The 16028-nt window shown below is 41.5% G+C and overlaps 2 protein-coding genes and 1 long non-coding RNA gene across 5 annotated transcripts in view; 2 read left to right on the plus strand and 1 right to left on the minus strand.

Annotated features, from left to right (window-relative positions):
* The window catches only part of NCOA7 (nuclear receptor coactivator 7), a 63595-nt gene extending 58844 nt beyond the window's left edge, over positions 1-4751 (plus strand). For all 3 annotated transcript variants that reach the window (XM_083608519.1, XM_083608520.1, XM_083608521.1), the window contains 3 exons: positions 457-552; positions 1559-1632; positions 2604-4751. In XM_083608519.1, coding sequence (XP_083464645.1) covers positions 457-552; positions 1559-1632; positions 2604-2739 — 306 coding nt within the window. In that variant the 3' untranslated portion in view covers positions 2740-4751. The remainder of the gene's footprint in view (positions 1-456; positions 553-1558; positions 1633-2603) is intronic.
* A 686-nt stretch (positions 4752-5437) lies between these two features.
* On the plus strand, positions 5438-12173 carry HINT3 (histidine triad nucleotide binding protein 3). The gene is made up of 5 exons (XM_083608643.1): positions 5438-6319; positions 7870-7987; positions 9418-9487; positions 9730-9856; positions 10462-12173. Exons 1-5 carry the CDS (start codon positions 5531-5533, stop codon positions 10507-10509), a joined length of 1152 nt encoding a protein of 383 aa, XP_083464769.1. The 5' UTR covers positions 5438-5530; the 3' UTR covers positions 10510-12173.
* A 359-nt stretch (positions 12174-12532) lies between these two features.
* LOC310760348 lies at positions 12533-16007 on the minus strand. Its single transcript, XR_014546905.1, has 2 exons — positions 15865-16007; positions 12533-13582 (listed from the first exon to the last, which is right to left on the minus strand). It is a non-coding gene; the product is annotated as an uncharacterized lncRNA (long non-coding RNA).
* Between the last annotated feature and the right edge of the window lie 21 nt (positions 16008-16028).

The following is a 16028-nucleotide window of genomic DNA, read 5'->3' on the forward strand; positions in this document are numbered from 1 at the left end:
TAAAAGCCAATCTGTGTATTGAAAACTGACACTAAGATAGGTGTGAGAGGACTGGTAGAACCTCTCTGTGCCTTTTATTGGGGCTATTTCTGTGTGTGCATGCTTCAGATGTTTGAGCTTTCAGCTCCTGATAATTCAGCAGAATGAAGGCATCGATGTTTCCTTATCCATTTCTGAACTGCAGTCATATTTATTTATGAATATTTATAAACTACCAACTCATTACAAACCATTGTTCATGCAATGAAATCATTGAAACATATTATAAAATTTTTAAAATCATAAAATACAGAATAAATGACCAACGCTTAAGGGATCTGAAAATTTTCATCAATGTTTGCTTTTCATAGGTTAAGTAAGTAAAAACAACAGTAACCTTGTTTGAAATGTATTTGAATGTTTATGCCTTAAAATGTGGAAGTATCTTCCAATATAATTGTAATTTTGTTTTGGCAGGTTTTTGGGGCTTATGCAACACATCCTTTCCACTTCAGTGATCACTATTATGGCACTGGAGAAACTTTCCTATACACATTTGATCCTCTTTTCAAGGTAAGGTGCAGTGAGGATAGTCCTAACACTTTACTTACACCATATGCTTGTTTATGTGAAATGATGCTGAGACTTGTACAAAAGCTCGAAGGTGCATTTCTGAATACATTATTAAGCACACCAGTGAAAGGGCTTAAATATACTGATGCTGTTGTATTGGCACAGCTGAACAAGCTTCAGCTTTCTTGGTGTCTGGATGTGAGCAGATCCGACGTAAGTCTGGACTTCTTGAAGGAAGAACCGCATAAAATAAATAGGAAAGGTTGCATTTTCTGACAGAGGCCACATTTTTTTAACATGGCTGTTCAGGCGGAAATTGTACAAATCTTCTGTGGGTTGTTATGGAATGTAAAAGAGGACATACAAGACTGTAGGAGCTACAGTGACTTGTCAATACTGAGAATAGCTGACTTAATTTTTGCAATAGGAAAACAGAAAAATGAGGAAGGCGAAAGCAGCCACATTGTAACATTGCAAAATATTCTGCTTTTAATAAAATTCACACCTAGGAGCATGAGTTGACACACAAATAGAGAGGATCAAGAAAAACTCAACAAAAAGAAGACTATATCAGAATCACTATAGGGAATGTTTAATGCTTCTTGTTAAAACGTGCTTGGGACAACTTTTTTTTTTTACTTAAGACCAGGGCTTTTTTTTCCAGCCAGAGCTCACCAGAACTTAGTTCTGGCACCTCTCAGGGGGGCCATTGTAAGGGAAAGTTGAATGCTTCTCAAGGAATGAAAATGTTTCTACCTAAAAAGTCTTGAGCAGTGCTGTTTTTCTAGAAAAGAGGTGCCAGAACTCACCATGAACGCCTCCCTTGTTCTCTTATTCTGAGCAGGAGCAGGCCCTTATTCCATCAAAGGCAAAGATGGTGAATTTTTGACACAAACCATGTAACTCTCTCTTGCACTTCTCCCCCCTAACAAGTGCTTACTGTCATTCTGCCACAGCTACAAGCAACTGTGTTGAATAACTATGATATTATACTCTTCTCCCTTAGGTCTTTAAGTGGAGTGGAGAAAACACCTACTTTATCAACGGAGATGTAACTTCCTTAGAACTTGGTGGTGGAGAGTAAGTTGAATAAGTTTCTTTATTAATCATATTGTTGAAAACCCTCTATGGGCAACCTCTTCCTTTGGGGTTAATCTCTTCAACCATCAGAACTTGACGTGAACAAAAGCTCTGAATGCGTGCATGGCTCTTGTGCACATAGCTGCACTGACTTGTGGGCAAAGGAATATAGGAGGCTGCCTTATGCATAGTTAAGACACTTTGTTCATCTGGTTCAGTATTGTCTGCACAGATTGGCAGCAGCTCTCCAGGGTTTCAGGTGGGTCTCTCCCAGCTTCACCTAGAGGTGCTGGGGGTTGAACCCAGAACTTTCTGCATTCAAAGCAGGTGCTCTGTCACTGAATTGCAGCCTTTAATTACTTATTTCAGTTAAATAATCCAGGACAGTAAATAAAGGAACCACATGAGTTTTTGCCCCAGTCCATTGAGGTCAGAAGAACCATGCACACAACATGTGCAGAAGCCTATATCCAGGTTCCATATATAGTCATACTTCGGGTTGCGAACGCTGCTGGTTGCGTGTTTTTGGGTTACGGACCGCACCGAACCTGGTAGTACCGGAACGGGTTACTTCCGGGTTTCGGTGCATGTGCAGAAGCACTAAATCGGCTTTACGCATGCGCAGAAGCACCGAATTGCCACAGACGTGGTGCTGCGGGTTGTGAACGTGCCTCCTGCATGGATCACGTTCGCAACCTGAGGTATGACTGTATCTGGAAAAAGGCCATGTTGACATGTTCCTTTTTTAAACAGCAACAATCCTCTCCTGTCTACTTTGGGGCAAAAACCAACAGACAGGATTCAACCAAAGGTTTTTAAGTCTTGTTGACGTCATGGGAAGAAGGCTAAGCAAATGTTTAACCCTCTAGCTGAAAGAAACAGAAAGTTAAATTGGGCAAATTGTGTCATCATTTTTAATAAATCAAAACTGAATAAATCAAAGTTTTCAGCTAATTTTCTTCTCCTTGCAGTGGCAGATTTGGTTTATGGCTAGATGCTGATTTATATCATGGTCGGAGCAATTGTTGCAGCACATTCAATAATGATATCTTATCCAAAAAAGAAGACTTTGTCATACAAGATGTGGAAGTATGGACATTTGAGTGATGTACATGCTGCCTTAAAAACAGTGGATGTTGAATATTGGAATGTAGACTGCCTCACAATAGAACATGCTTCTCCTGCCCGTGAAATCTGGTCACAGCCTGGCTGCACAAGAAGATTTTAGGTCAAAAAGTGGAAAGACTTAATTGCATTTTAAAAAATGACCTCGTTTATGTCGTATTTCTGCCCTGCCGGTGATCTTACAGCATGGATGCAAGATGTTTATGGAAGGCATTTGCGATATACAAGTTTGTTTAAAGCAGTCTCATTATTTTTTGTAACTGTGAAAGAATACTGGTGGAAAAACATAGACCTGTATAGTACATTCCATGTGTATTTTTATTCTGCTTACATGAAAACCAAAAAGAAGTAAAAGTTGGGTTAGCAAATTCTACTGCGTATAGTGATGGTTTCCATGAGAAAGGGGGTTAGTCTTTCAAATCAGTATACAGCACTTAAAGGGAGCATTCTTAAAGGAACGTATTTATTGTTTGTATAGTACATTTTTATGAAATGTAGTAGGCATGTTTTTTCTTTTAATATTTTAATTTCAAAATTTGCTAGGAAGATTTATTGACTGAAGTAAATGTCTTAAGCGGTGGTGATGAATCATTTCATTTCTTAGGTATTTTTTATACTTTGCTGGTTTTTTTAATTTTTGTAAAAGACTTGGTTGTTGCTTTGTTCTTGTTATTTTAGGAATCTTGTTTTTGGGCAGAACACATTACTTTGGATTGTTGGAAAGCGGTGCATTGTCAGTTTCCATTATCAAACACAGCTGTCTGGTTGCGTGCTGGAGACAGATCCTCTTTTTAAGAGGCTTAACAATAAAGAAATACCTTTTGAAACAGTGGCATTGTTATGGGGCAAAAAACAGATTCTTAAACTGTGCCCTATAAATTATTTGAAACTCTTTGTTAGAGAAAACTATTAGTGTCATGCCAGACTAGCTTTGCCCTTCTTCTTTTTTCTTGGAAAATGTTCTCTTTCTTGAATAAGAGTTGAACCCTGTGGTTGCAGTCTGCTTTTTAAGCAGTCACTTTTCTTTCTGCTTATTTTTTTTTTAATGGCGTAATGAAGCAGTACTTGAGAGCACTGGGTCCAAATTCAGTAAGAAAGACTACGTGCTGTCAGTTAATTGAAACTGGAAACCATTTTTGGTTATTTGCCACTTCTAAAAAATATTTTGTTAGGAAGAAGAAGATATGAAAAGACAGTGCTATTCCTTCCTGAAATGCTGACATTCTCCAAACTTTTGGGAGCCCTTGATAAGCCTTTTAAAAAAGCAAATAAAGTCAACTTGAGAGAAGGGGTATTTTTAAAAAAACAAAAACAAACGGTACTTCCTATGCTCCTGAAAAGTATCGGTCAATACACTATGCTTGTCACCCTTTAGGATGCCTTCACAAGGCCACCTGTGTCAACCTAGGCTGCATCCTTACATATTAACCAGGTCTTCCCCTCCTCATGGGGCAGACACACAAGTGACATGGGGCAGACACACACATGTCTGCTTTGGAGTGCATAGTGCTGCACACTAACAATTTGGGCTTGTTGCAGATAGAAAACATCACATGTGGTAGGCATATAATTCTCTACACAGGAGTAATAGCTTTCGTGTACAAAACCGCTTTAGGGCATTTTGTTAACACCTGCAGCCTACACTTTTCACTTTTCTTACCATCAGTTCTACTCTGACAGATTTTCACCATTACATATTAGCATAATACTTTGGAGACATTCCAGGGAACCTTGAAAGACAGTTTTAACAAGGATGAGACACTTGTAGGTTGTAAGCAAAAGGGTTTTTTTAAAATAATGGATGTATTTCACTACTGTTATACACAGTTCATTTCATTATATTGTACTTGTCAGAGCATATCTAAAGTTTGTGTTCTATATTCGAAACAGTGTTGTCCTCTCAAGATTCTGTGACCCTTCAGAAAACTATGGATATTTAATATATGTAATGCAGTGCTATCGCAACATTTTCAATAAAGGAATTTATGCATTCATATGTTTGACGTGAAATTTCTCTCCCCACTCCAGACTTAATAGTCAAAGGTGACAGAGCTGGGAGCACTAAAGGCTAGCTTGCCATATTTGATCTATAATACTTCAGAGGGATAATTATTGACGTTTCCACTCAAACTTCTAAATGTTGGATTTCCCCAGAAATTGCCTTTATCAAACTGCTAGTGACACAGTGGGCATTTGCTACATCTGGAACAAGAAGGCACTAGTTCTGGAATTTGGCAATGTGTAATAGTAGGCAAGAGAGTAGCTGGTACAAATGACAAAGGGATTACACATTCCTCACGCTGAACTCTGAACCACTTTGAAACTCTCTTCAGAAAAACATTGTCGCTTGGATGCTGTGTCCCCAAGTGGCAGTGCTCCATATCACATCCAACCCATCTGCATATATGATTATTTTCACCTTGTCCCCTGTGTGTCTGCCCTGTTCACTAGTGAAGATGCTTAATGACTCAAAAGCCATTAGAAACGAAGGAATCCTGTGTACCCTCCACACATAGGATTCGTATTCAACATCTTGCAAGGTAAGCAGCCCTTGCACATTGTGCAGTGCAGTCCTACGACCCATTTATTCAGAAACGAATTCAACTGAGTTTAATGGGATTTATTTCCAAGTAGGCAGGCGAACTGGGGTCTTAATCACTGTTTCCACTCATAGCAATTTTGGTGACGAAGAAAGAGAACGGGATAGAAATGCAACAGTAAACAAAGAGAGCTTGCCTTTTGTTCGTTCTCTCTTTGCTAATTGGCCCAATCCATGGCAATGTTACCAGCTCATTCTGTTCGGCAGGCACAGGGTTTCGCCCCTTTCTCTTTTGCCTCTCGCACCCAGTCCCTAGACATGTTACTTTCCCCTTTACAGTACTGCAGGATTATGGCCCTTCCTCTCTGTGCACTACTAGGCAAAAACTCTGGTCCACCACACCCTGACTACCTCTTGCTTAGACTACTGAAACATTCCGTTCTCTGGTCTCCCGTTGCTTCCCGTCTAGCCAATCTGCTGATGCCCAAATCATCCCCCTCTCTGGTTGCTCTGATCATGCGGCACCACTCCTTCCACTGCTGCACCTGGTTTCTTGCGCACTCCTTGATCGGGCGCAAACCCCTTGCCCTCCCCTTCCAAGCCCGCCCCGGTGATCATCTCTGCGTCGCGGCGGCGTCCCGGAGCCCGGGGCGGGGCCAAGCGAGCGGACCGCCCTCCGCGCCGCAGCCTGCGCTCCGCCTGCGCGCACCCGGGGTCGGCAAAGGGCGGAGTCGCCGAAGCGCCTGTGCCGCTGGGCGGGCCCCTCTCCCGAGGACCGCTCCGCCCCGTTCCCCCGGCCAAAGGCCGCCTGAGACAAGGATCCCGATGGCCGGCGAGGAAGGAGGCAGCTCGGGCTCGTCTCCGGCGGCGGAGCCCAGTCCCGGCGGCGGAGAGGCTGGCGCGGCTGGCGGAGAGGGCGCTGGAGGCAGCGGCGGCGGCGGCGGCGCTGCCTACGACGGCAAGTGCGTTTTCTGCCGGATCACGCACGGAGAGGAGGCGGGCACGGAGCTGCTGCCTTGCGAGGTGAGGCGCAGCGAGCAGAAGGGAGTCGGGCGGGTGCTTCACCTCCTCACGTCCAAAGGCTGCAGCCGTGCCGCGAAGTAGAGCTCAGCTCGGGCTGGAGGCTCATCCTGTGCTAGGGACGGGCGAATGGACTCCAACTCCCATCAGCCCCTGCCAGCGTGGCCAGTAGCCAGGGACGATGGGAGTTGTAGTCCGGCAACAGCTGCAAGGCCGCTTGCTCGCCCCCGCCTTCCCTTCAAATTCTGGCCTCGCTCAGCCCGTTTCCCACGGTGGGCAACCAACCCCCTGTTTGGCCTTGCAGGGCATGGAAGCGAGGAGCCCCCACTCGCTCCTTGCCCTCCTCTTCCTTGGCAACTGGCACTGGAGCTGGAGGTTCCATTGAGGTTTTACGGCTTATAGTCATTGATAGATTTAGGTGAGAAATCTTTAAAGCCGGTGTCCATCACCAGGTCTTGCGTGCTTACTCCGTGATTAAAAATAAGAGAGTTATGGATTTGAAGCTTTTAAGGTTGCACCATTTCTGGTGCTGTTTGTTCTATGGGTTTTAGGCTGTTCCTCCTTTTATATTGTGCTAGGTAATTTATGGCTGCATTATTTCTCTTGGGAAACTGCCCAGGAAGCCTTTTCTACAAAAGCTTATTAAATACACAAATAAATAAACTGGGATAGTGAAAAGAAGCTTGGCCTCTGGTTTTCAGCCTCAGCCAATTGTAGATTTATTCTTAATGTTTGCACACCACTTCTCATCATAAATACCAGGATCAGTAACCTTAAAATAACATAGATTATTGTTTATATAATGACATAAATAAAATATATGTGCTTCTTAAGCAAAAAGAGCGTTCTAACCCCCAATGTGCTAGAAATTTGGGGGTGAAAACATGATTCATTGATCTCAGTCCTTTAAGTGCTAACACACTTCTGCTTCTCTCCCATTACCTCATCCTTTCACCCTTTGCTTTTCACACATCATCTTAATTGTGTTTCCCTCATACATACATCTCTAGTTGCAGCTATATGCAAGTCAGGTTCCCCTCCCCCCAACTTTTCTCCCTGCCTACTTAACCAGGGTTAATGGACAGTGGCATTTTATGGAAAGAAAAATAAATGAGTGGGATTGGCTGATACTGCTGGAACATGGCTCTGATGGGACTCAAAATATAGCCCTCAAAATGTTGTTAGGTGTTGCTGCATGGTTTACAAATATTGGCCTACAAAGTGGTCTAACAAATGAGGGCTCCAGTGTTACTTAAGTTATATCCATCAGTCTGTATGATAACTCATTAATATTACATAGGTGTCGGAAATTGGGGACTGGGACAAACGTTCTTTGTATGCTTAAGGGGATGATACGTCTGAATTCTACTGTTATCTCATAGTTCAGACTGATCATCTGAAAGGCTGAAGCCACTTGCACAATTAATATTGTCGGTTGGTACTAGCTTGCTAGCTTTACTTACTGACATGCATGGCTATCTCAGATGGGTACCTGCAAAACTGTTTCTTACACGACCTGCTGTTATCAGGCTTTTCTTCTCTTTATTTTTTAGCATGAAGACTTGGTGTGCTTCAGAGATATCAGGCCTGGAGCGCCACATCATTATTTAGTGGTGCCAAAAAACCATATAGGAAATTGCAAGACTCTAAAGAGTGAGCATATACCATTAGGTAAGTCTGGACCGAGCACTCAGATTACTGGAACTGAAAGTAAATGAATAAAACATAACAACAACAGTGCGTTATTGTTGAATGCAATTAGCTACAAAACAAGAGTCTATATAATTAGCAGTTAGAATGGATCTCAACAACTGGAGCCCTTGGATCCCATCTGTACTGCAGATAAGAATAATAATTTATTATTTATACCCTGCCCATCTGGCTGGGTTTCCCAGCACACACATACACCTGCCCCACCCTGTTGCTTACCAAGAAGTAGAAGGCAGTAGCTGTGGCAACTTGCTAGCAATCACTTTGGGGGATTGACAAGGAGACATGTCTGCCATCTTCCATCCCATTTTCAAAGTGTCTCTTCCATGAAACTACTTCTAGGGTGGCCACCGACAAAGCATTGGACTGGATCCTGTCAGATATGGGTCTGAACCAGAGTTTCTGTCATAGATTCTCTGGGTAGCCTTGACCCACCCACGTGCCATTTCAACTCTATATATTTGATGTCCCACTCCCTGATGACTCCTGACTGATACCCTGTACCACCCACCCACACCCATTGCTGTGGAGCTTTCACAGGACACAGACCACCCACATTTAAGTCTTGCAGGGTATAAAATGACCATCTGTGGTTTTTAATGGAAGCTGAGATCTTTTTTGGATGCTAAGTTCTGTCTGAATGCTTACTCAACTTGCATGGTTTGGCATTGGGGATCCAGCATATTTGCAGCTCCGCTTGGATTGAACTTAATCTGGGAGCCGTTACTTTTCCTTACATGCCAGCAGCATACGGCTATGGGAGCTAAAGTCTTCTGTTTCCCCCCATGAATATGTTCTTAGTTTTCTTGGTATAAGCAAATCCTAGGCATAGTATATTAGAACTAGTCAGAAAGGATGCCTGAAGACTGGCTGTCCATCACACTTGCTGTGTGTTGCATAGCACCAGTAGTGAACCAAGTGGTATACAAAACACAGAAAATTACCGTCCTTAAACCTGCATTGGGCAAATTTGTGGGGAACAGTCTTCATTGTCAGTCAGGTTAGACCTGGGTAGAAAAGCAAGCAAAGGTGAAGGTTGAGAAGGGAAAGAGGAGCTGCTTCAACTTGCATAACCTGTTCTGGGTATTTTCACCATATGGCTATCTGCCCTTTACAGATCCTTTGTGGTTCAGCCTGATTTGGCCTATGTTTTTGTAGGTTACATTATCACTAAGAATAAATGTTAAAATTTGTACATAATAATATGTATGCTTCTTTATAAAAAGAGAGGCCCATTATTAAGTTAGCCAGGCTTACTTTGGAATAAATTCTACTGAAATCAACAGAATTTGCATTAGTTTCAGTTTAGGACTAAGCTGGTAAGACTATAATGCATTGGATATCTAATGAGCTTTAAATCTGATTTTATTCTTTTCTCCCCGATCTGACAGTGGAAAGAATGATGGCAGTTGGAAAGACTGTCCTTCAGCGGAATAAATTTAATGACTTGAATGATATAAGGTATGTTTCTAGAAAGGGAAGTATATGGTAATGTTCATTATAATAGAGTTCCATAATACATAAGGAAAGTGCATGTAATTTGGTTACGTTGTATGAAATAATAACTGGAGGTCTTAGAATTTTGCATTAGTGCGATGCACAGACCTGCTTACTGTTTTAAGTCCTTAAGAGCTTTCACATGCTTTGCTCAAAAGAACACTAAGTAGTTGGTAACCGATTCTTTTTCTCCTCCATTTCTCAAGGATGGGTTTTCACTGGCCTCCGTTTTGCTCAATAGCCCATTTACATCTTCATGTCCTGGCTCCAGCTAGTCAGTTGGGATTCTTGTCCCGAATGGTTTACAGAATCAATTCCTACTGGTTTATAACAGTAAGTATTTCAGTTAGTTTGGTGATCCCCATTTCCCTTCCGCTGCAAAGAAAGAACCGGACACCACCAGTGTAAAACTTTGAGGCTCCCTTTTCTACTTCTTGTGCCCGTGAATTAAGATGTTACCATTTTGCAGTCAAAAGGCATTGAGGTGCTGCCATTATTCCATTTCCAAGGCACTGTGCCTGACCCCCGACTACTCCTTTTGAAAAACTTGCAGTTTCTCCTCTTTTTGTAACTCTCAGCCGTACTGTTTACTGTCTGATATTGAATTAAGTCAGTTTGAAATAGTCCTGTCAACTTCTTAATAACTGTTAATGATGTCTAGATTTTAACTAACTTCATTCAAAGTGTTAGAAGCCATCTTTCATATTTTCTTCATTATAATAGAAGACACCACAGGAAAATGGTCTTGCATGGACCCTTTGTAGATGATGCTTCGCGCCCCCCCCCCTTCTAAAATGGCCTTCCTGAAAGTTGTTGCCACCGATGCTTTTGCGTCTAGGCTGGCAAAGTGGTTTCTGTTACTTATCTCCCCAGTTTCAAGGGGGCAGCAAGTAATCTCTGGGAAATATTAACATGCAACATAAACATCTCTTTAACAGGCTGAGCAACTCTTGGAACGGCTGAAGGCTGAAAGTGCTACTATCTGAAAAGCACTTGTTCCACATCAAACATCTCTGTGAACTGTGACCACTGATTATAGGGTTGGATGTAATTGTTAATATGCCAGGTGTGTGAAAAATGGCACTTGAATCTGCTGCTATACAATGGTTGAACTCATCGTTAAAGAACGTTGTACAATACATGTCTCAGGCAAATACCTGGAAAAACTGAGCACTTTTGAGAACATCCATATCTACCAATCGGAAAGTAAAAATACCTATCCTTCTCTGAAAGAAAATACTGATCTTGTAAAAAAAGGTAATTAAAGTTTAATATATACCTCTGGGTTTGACTGTTCTTTGTCTAAACAATGCAAGAGGTTTGTGCCTATACAACACATTAGTGACATTTTTGGCATTGCAATGCTAGTGATAGCTATGATGTCTTGGTGCTAAATCACTCATCGCACACATGTACATGACTGTATGCACAGCAAGAGCTCTTAACAAGCCATTGTGACCAGAGTATGTCTTCCATCTGTACTTACAATGTGAGACATCACACCATTAGTATGTTGGTCTAGGATAAGGTTGTTTGAATGTGTACCACTGTAAACAATTGTAACCAGTTAATTGCATGTAATTAAGAATAGCTAGAAGGTGAATTGCAGTGCAGGTTTACGTAGAGCAATGGTTTCTTTTTACTTTGTTACTAGTGAAAGGCATCCGATATACGAAGTATAAGAGGCTTATGCTGAAACTAAACTTGTAACCATAACTATAGCTTTGGATATTTGGGAAATCTTAAACATGTTGGGAGGCATTGCCTACTGTGGGAAACTACCACTATGCAGACAGACCTTGGAATGGTAATTTATTAGTATTTATACGATAGTTAAGTACCCAGAACATCTTACAACAAAGAGTTTGTTAGTATGTGAATTCATGAATGTCGCCTGGTTCTGTTTTCTTTAAAATCAAACATAAAACACTAAACTCATTCTTAAGGTTAGATTATTCAAATCTGTTTATCAAACTTTAGAGGGATATACATTATTCACAGATGTCCCATGTCGACTACCTAAAGCCTTCATCCAAGTGCTCATCAGTGGAGGCATCAGAGTTGCTTATATAGTATACTGCTTGTCCACCTTACATGGCCACAACATTAGCTAAGTCGTCTCTTCCAACAAAAATTATCTTGTTCTTAATCTACCTCCACAGCCTTAATGTCAAGATTGCAGATGCTTTTAAGACTTGGCATGAAATGGCTTCTAGAGCATATTTCAAATCTAATTGGATTTCTTACTGAAAAATTAACTTGAACAAGCACTTGCTGAAATTGTGCATTCTGGTACCTACTGCATTACTAAAGCAACATCCAATTATTTAGCACAGTTTTACATCATAGTAGTGTTCAAAGTATGCCAAAATACAATAACCCTTTATGTTCCTTTATGGCTTTAGCATTTTAATCCTCGTATTTGTTGGCATGTATTTGTTTTGATACTTGAGTCTGGATTCTAACTACTGTTGGTTAAAATAATCAACAAATGTCTTCCTTTAGTGGAGTAGTAGTTGTATTTATACCATGTTGAAATGTGTTATGTATGAAAAGCAGTTGTGATTGTGAGTTTATGTACCATTGGAAACATAACAGCAACCTTAATACTGTTTGAAAAAGCTAATAAAAATCAACGTGTAGAGATGAACCTCTTGAATGTTATTGTATCTGAATTTGAGAATATTGTTTGTGAACTGGTACCTTTATATTTCAACATCTCGGGAATTCTATGTATGATAAGCCTGCCATCTAGTCAAACAACGTAACGTTAGTTATAATCTGAAAACATTTTGCCAAATTCATTTGAATGTTTATAGACTATTTCCAAAAATCAAACTTTTAAGAATTAGCTTTTCTGCATGAATTTGAAACTAGCTACTCTTAAAATAGTTACTATCTACTTTTCCAAAGTTTGTAATGTTAAAAACATCCATTTTGGAGTGGAAAATGTTGCTAACTGCAAAGTAAAAAATAATTTTAGAATATCAGTGGTGGTACAACAACACCTCAAGAAAATGCTAAATATTTTTAATGTGTTAACATCACTTCCATTTTTTAGCATCTACATTTCCAGTGCCATGACTCATGTGAAATACATCCACTTTGCAGCCAAACAGATTTCCAGTTCATATACACTCAGAAGAGTTATCACTCTGTTGTCTTATAATAAGCCCTTGTCACTTACAATGTATAGGCAATGACCATAGAGGGGAAAAACATGACAGGTACCGTAAGCCCGCAACTTGCACAGGGATCGCACCTAAAGCCAAAATCGTGTATATTCAAAACACTGTATTCAATGGTGGGTGGAATTGCTGAAGACATTTCTCCCATAACCCCACCTCCTTTCCTTTTTCTTTTTTAATTTTCACACATGTAAAAGTGAATGGAGACAAGTAAAATATGCATAACTTCTACTTCATTTTTGTTTTTAACCTGTTTCCACCAGATAGCATTTTCTTCATCACATCCTGGCCAGCCGACATTGTTGATTAAGGCTTTTAAAGGAGTGGCCAAAAGCAATCATGCAATCGTGCTTATCCAACCATCTCATTCAAGTAAGGTGATAACTACATCATCATCTTTTCCTTGCCAAAGCATTTCGCCTTCAAAATCAACGAGGCCGTGCTTCCTTGCCCTCAGTAGGACACCTACTACTTTGTTGGATATAGTTACATATCTGTCAAAGAGCTGTTTAAATGTTATTCTTACTTGTCCATCTTGCCCTCTCTCTCCAACACTACTTATGACCAAGCATAATTCTTCCACTTCCTTGCCTATGTGTGTGTGAGCATCCTTTCCTCTTCGTTCTGTTTTGGAGCCTTCGGGGGGCCTCCCATAGGTGGGATCTCCTCTCTCAGTACGCTGAGTTACTGGCTTGTTGCTGCTGAAGGGGTTCCGTCTCTGATAATCAGCATGAACCTCTGACCAGCTCTGCCAGCCTCTTGTCAGTTCTCCCACAGAGCTAAGATCAGTTCTTACAGCTTTGGTACTCTGCATTTTGCTTCCATGTATTGAGGCTGTGACATAACAAAAAGCAGAGCTCTGAAATTGCAGCTGTGGAGACCAAACACACACACACATTTATTTTAGCCAATTCGTATACAGTAGTACCTTGGTTTAAGAACAGCTTGGATTAAGAATGCTGAAAACCTGGAAGTAGGTGTTTTGGTTTGTGAACTTTGCCTTAGGAGCAGAACGTGTTCCACTTCCTGTTGACTCCATTTGTAAATTGAGTCCCTGCTGCTATGGGAAAACACGCCTTGGTTTAAGAACGCTTTGGTTTAAGAACGGACTTCCATAACGGATTAAGTTCGTAAACCAAGGTACCACTGTACTGTATCAATATTTTTGGTCGTATATAAAGGCATCAATTAATATTGGTAGTAAAACAGCACATATATATTCAAAGGAGTAGGCAACAAAAAACAAGCCTTAGAGCATCTTAAAGAGTAGTTTTTACACATTAAGTCTAAGGTACCACAAGACATCTGCTTGTCATAAATAGTGCTCTAAAGGTAAAGATAAAGGGACCCCTGACCATTAGGTCCAGTCGTGGCCGACTCTGGGGTTGCGGCACTCATCTCACTTTATTGGCCAAGGGAGCCAGTGTACAGCTTCCGGGTCATGTGGCCAGCATGACTAAGCCTCTTCTGGCGAACCAGCGCAGCGCAAGGAAATGCCGTTTGCCTTCCCACCGGAGCAGTACCTGTTTATCTACTTGCACTTTGACGTGCTTTCAAACTGCTAGGTGGACAGGAGCAGGGACCGAGCAACGGGAGCTCACCCCGTCGTGGGGAGTCGAACCGCCAACCTTCTGATCGGCAAGTCCTAGGCTCTGTGGTTTAACCCACAGCACCACCCATGTCCCTTAATAGTGCTCTACTTGCCTTCTATTTGTAATAGCAATTCAGATCATACCCAGCCTGTTGCACCTGTTTTCACTGTATAGTTGCATGACCTGAAAGATAAAACGGTAGGCCAACCCTGTACTATCCTTTAGACAAGTTTGGTTACTTAAGACATAATTCTATGCATGTTTATACTGAAATTCACCAAGTTCAATAGAGCTTGGGTCCAGTGGGGTAGGATATGGTGGGTGCCATTCCACTTTTCAGACAGACCTATAACCACCCCACATTTCAGGTGGGCATAACTCAGTTTGGCCTAACCATCCCACTTCTGCTTTTCTCCTCACTCCCAAGTTTATATACACATAGGTTATAGGCTCAATACATGTCATTTGGAAGCAGGTCCCTTTATAGTCAATGGTGTTACCAGTGTGCACAGGATTGCACCAACTTTCTTACGTGCTAGATATATTCAAGTGAAAGAACTATGTGCATTTGCTCAAGGTATCACCAAAGGTATTGATTGCTTGGTCTGGATCAATGTGCCCTTGGAAAAGCTAACATTATATTTAAATATATGCTTATCCTGTAGAGTTCCTCTTTTCTGTGAGTGAAATTTGAATTGTCACCTCTGCAGCATGCCAATAATTACGATGCATGGCCTTGTCGACCTCTTTGTATCACCTTCCTTGACAGAAGTCACAGTTAAACAGAGTCATCTTATGAATTGTCACAAAGGAATGGTGATTCCTTCTACAGCTGTGCATTTTTTAAGATGGAAAGTACATACAAGATTCTATTTGAGGTTTCTGTAGGTTTTTAACTACAGAAAATATTCCATTTGATATAAGATAGCACCAGGTACTGTATATAAAAGCAATTTCCGTAAAGGCTTGTGGGTGCAGTCTTCAATACCCCTACTTTAATAGGTAGAAAATGGAAACAGTCCACCATCAGCTTAACTATTCGTGTTTCTATAACAGTAGTAAAAAGGTTCCAGCACTCCTGCAGTGCAAATTCATTGTACATGAACAGCAGCAAACAATTTCTGATCCTCAGATTTCTAGAAAATTAGCATGTAGCTAAATGCATGTTCACCAGGTAACTAGTTTATGATAAGCCTATGTAAAACAGCAGGCGCTCATTTTGGAAGCTGGCTTCTTAGCTTTCGGCTTTATCCACACGTATTGAGTGTGCGCCACTGACAGCCGCTGTATTAAGTTTTCAGGCTTTGTAGCCGCTTGCCTATTTGTGCCTCCAAACCATCTGCCTCAGCAGCATATTTATCATAAGAAGTCGCACTGATTTCTATGGGCCGATTCCTACATGCGAACTAAATACACGTTGCTTGGAATCGCATTTCAAAGCGCTGCGTGCAGCTGATTACAAGGATGCATGTCGAGTAGCGGAATGCTACACATTCTTTTCCACTCCGCGGTGGAAAAAACGAGTGTTATAGAAAGGAATTTTTATTGCAAACATCCTCACCTTAATCCCGTGGCGCAGGCTGCGGTCGCTTTTCTAGCACGTGTATATAATTGACGGGATCTCCTTAAGGAGAAGAAAGGAAGGAGACACTTCCTGGGGGGGGGGTCTAAGCGCTGCTGCCCCCAGTCCCGGGCTCCCTCCTCCCGCCCGCCATTCCTTCCCCC

This window comes from Podarcis filfolensis (assembly GCF_964270895.1).
Source record: "Podarcis filfolensis genome assembly, chromosome: 3".
In the NCBI taxonomy this organism is placed as follows: domain Eukaryota; kingdom Metazoa; phylum Chordata; class Lepidosauria; order Squamata; family Lacertidae; genus Podarcis; species Podarcis filfolensis.

Coding starts and splice junctions, on each gene's coding strand:
- HINT3 (XM_083608643.1), top strand. CDS start 5,531: ATGGCAATGTTACCAGCTCATTCTGTTCGGCAGGCACAGGGTTTCGCC. Junction 9,488..9,729: donor AATGACTTGAATGATATAAG/GTATGTTTCTAG, acceptor CCATTTCTCAAG/GATGGGTTTTCACTGGCCTC. Junction 9,857..10,461: donor ATTCCTACTGGTTTATAACA/GTAAGTATTTCA, acceptor TCTCTTTAACAG/GCTGAGCAACTCTTGGAACG.